We start from the raw sequence: 2342 nt of genomic DNA on the forward strand, positions 1-2342 counted from the left end.
GCAGATATCTGCGAAACCTGAGGGTATGCTGTTAAGAGCCCAACTGTATGAGCAGTGCTTTGCTGTTGCGCAGTTTTTGGCATCCAATGAGAGTTTACGTCTGGAATGACACCAAACCCCCAACTATTAAGTAATGCCTGCGCATCCACAGGGGTCAGAAACTGCGATACTGGACGCGACGGTTGCCAAGGTTACAATGGTGTAAACGACGAATTTTGCTGAACACTCTGAGTCTGCAGAGGGATTAAAACCGTGGTACTGTAAATAGGTACCTGGCCGCAGCATACCACATGCGGACCTACTGTTTCACCGCTAGTGCCTACCAAGATGACCCTTGGATCCACGGGGAAAAATCCAGCCGCGTGGTTGTGACTGGTGAGTTTGCCCTTGGCGGTGTAATTCCATCCGGATATATTGGCTTGTACCTTTGGAAAGGCTCGCCGGACACTGGTGGAGGGTAAGGCGTATAGAGAGAAACAAAAGAACCTACACATGGCTTTCTTAGACTTGGAAAAAGCTTATGATAGTGTCCCACAGAAGTTGATTTGGAAGATCCTTAATGGTAGAGGTATCCCAAGTAGGTATATAAGAGCTATTATGGACATGTACCTGGGGCGAAAACTCACGTTTGGACGATAGTAGGATACACAGAATATTTCTCAGTAGAAGTAGGTTTACATCAAGGATCTGCTCTTAGCCCTTTTCTTTTCTCTTTAGTCTTAGACGAGCTGTCTCAAAGGATACAAGGGAGTATCCCTTGGTGCTTGATTTTTGCCGATGATATTGTTTTAGTATCGGAATCCCAGGATGAGCTAAACATAAGGCTGGAGCAATGGAGGAATGCCCTGGAACAAAATGGACTTCGGATTAGTAGACTTAAATCGGAGTATCTTAGATGTGACTACGGGAGGATCGAAGATCACAATGATATAGTGGATATTCGTATTGGGGATCAGGTCTTACATCCACATGATTCTTTTAGATACTTAGGATCAATGCTACACAAATCGGGAATGATAGATGAGGATGTGTCTCACCGTATAAGGGTAGGATGGTTGAAGTGGAGAGCTGCGAAAGGGGTTTTGTACGACAAGAAGATACCCCTTAAATTGAAGGGGAAATTCTTCAAGGTAGCGATTAGACCGGCCATGTTGTACGGATCGGAGTGTTGGCCAATGACGAAGGCCCAAGAGAGGAGGATGGAAGTGGCAGAAATGAGGATGCTTAGGTGGACGTGTGGTAAGACAATGTTAGACATGATACGTAATGGGATTTTTAGGGAGAACTTAAAAGTTGAGAATATCGTCAACAAGATGAGAGAAGGACGACTTAGATGGTTTGGTCATGTAAGGAGGCGGCCACCCACAGCACCCGTCAGGAGAGTGGAAGCCCTCACAGTTAGTGGCGTAAGAAGAAGAGGTAGACCTACACGTAGGTTGGAGGAGAGACTAAAGCTTGATATGAAGGAGCTTTTATTGACCGAGGACATGACTTCTAATAGAATTTTGTGGAGGAGTAGAATTAGGATTGATGACTAGGTTGTATATATTTTTTATTTTTTATTCTTATTTATTTATTTTTTAGTTTTATATATTTCTATCGTATGCCTTTTTGCCTACTTGCTTTTTTGCTTCATATATGTTTGTATTACCATGTTTTTTTCACATACTATACTTATATTTATTGTAGCATATCCCAACATGTTGTGTGCATTACATTATACTTATTTACATGCCTTAGTGCACTATACCGGTACATGTTTTGCATTACATTATATCGCATTAAATTACACATATTTACATGTTTTATATTGCATATTATACCTACATGCTTGACACCTACATGTTTACATACACATATTATACATACATGGCTTGTTATACTTGCATATTTGACACTTACATATTTCACCTATATGTTCTATTACTTTACTTTGTTACATGCTATATTTATCTTTACATTTTTCATGGTAAGGTTTCTATTTTATCAACTTTACTTGCATTTAGTTACTTCACTTAACGGAATTCATGGTTCTTCTGGCCGAAGGTCCTTAGGAAGCAGTCTCTCTGCCCTCTAGTATAGGGAGGGACGACTTCTTCTACCCGCGGACCGATAGGTATCCGTGGGTGGAGGAATGACTTCCCTTTTACTCTAGGATAGATGAAAGACTGTCTACATCTAACCTCCCCCATACTCCACTTTAGTGGAATTGGGTAGTGTTGTTGTTGTTGTTGTTGTTGTTGTTGTTGTTGTTGTTGTTGTTGTTGTTGTTGTTGTTGTTGTTGTTGTATCATTTATTAATTAATTAACTCTAAAAACTACTACACTATATTTTTGACATC

The 2342-nt window shown here is 40.7% G+C and overlaps 1 protein-coding gene across 1 annotated transcript; it reads left to right on the plus strand.

The window, feature by feature from the left end:
- The first annotated feature begins 492 nt into the window (after positions 1-492).
- On the plus strand, positions 493-1538 carry LOC139868746 (uncharacterized). Its single transcript, XM_071857086.1, has 3 exons — positions 493-568; positions 718-1084; positions 1280-1538. The coding sequence occupies exons 1-3, from the start codon at positions 493-495 to the stop codon at positions 1536-1538; spliced, it is 702 nt and encodes a 233-aa protein (XP_071713187.1).
- Positions 1539-2342: the final 804 nt, after the last annotated feature.

This window comes from Rutidosis leptorrhynchoides, chromosome 9 (genome assembly GCF_046630445.1).
Source record: "Rutidosis leptorrhynchoides isolate AG116_Rl617_1_P2 chromosome 9, CSIRO_AGI_Rlap_v1, whole genome shotgun sequence".
NCBI classification, from domain to species: domain Eukaryota; kingdom Viridiplantae; phylum Streptophyta; class Magnoliopsida; order Asterales; family Asteraceae; genus Rutidosis; species Rutidosis leptorrhynchoides.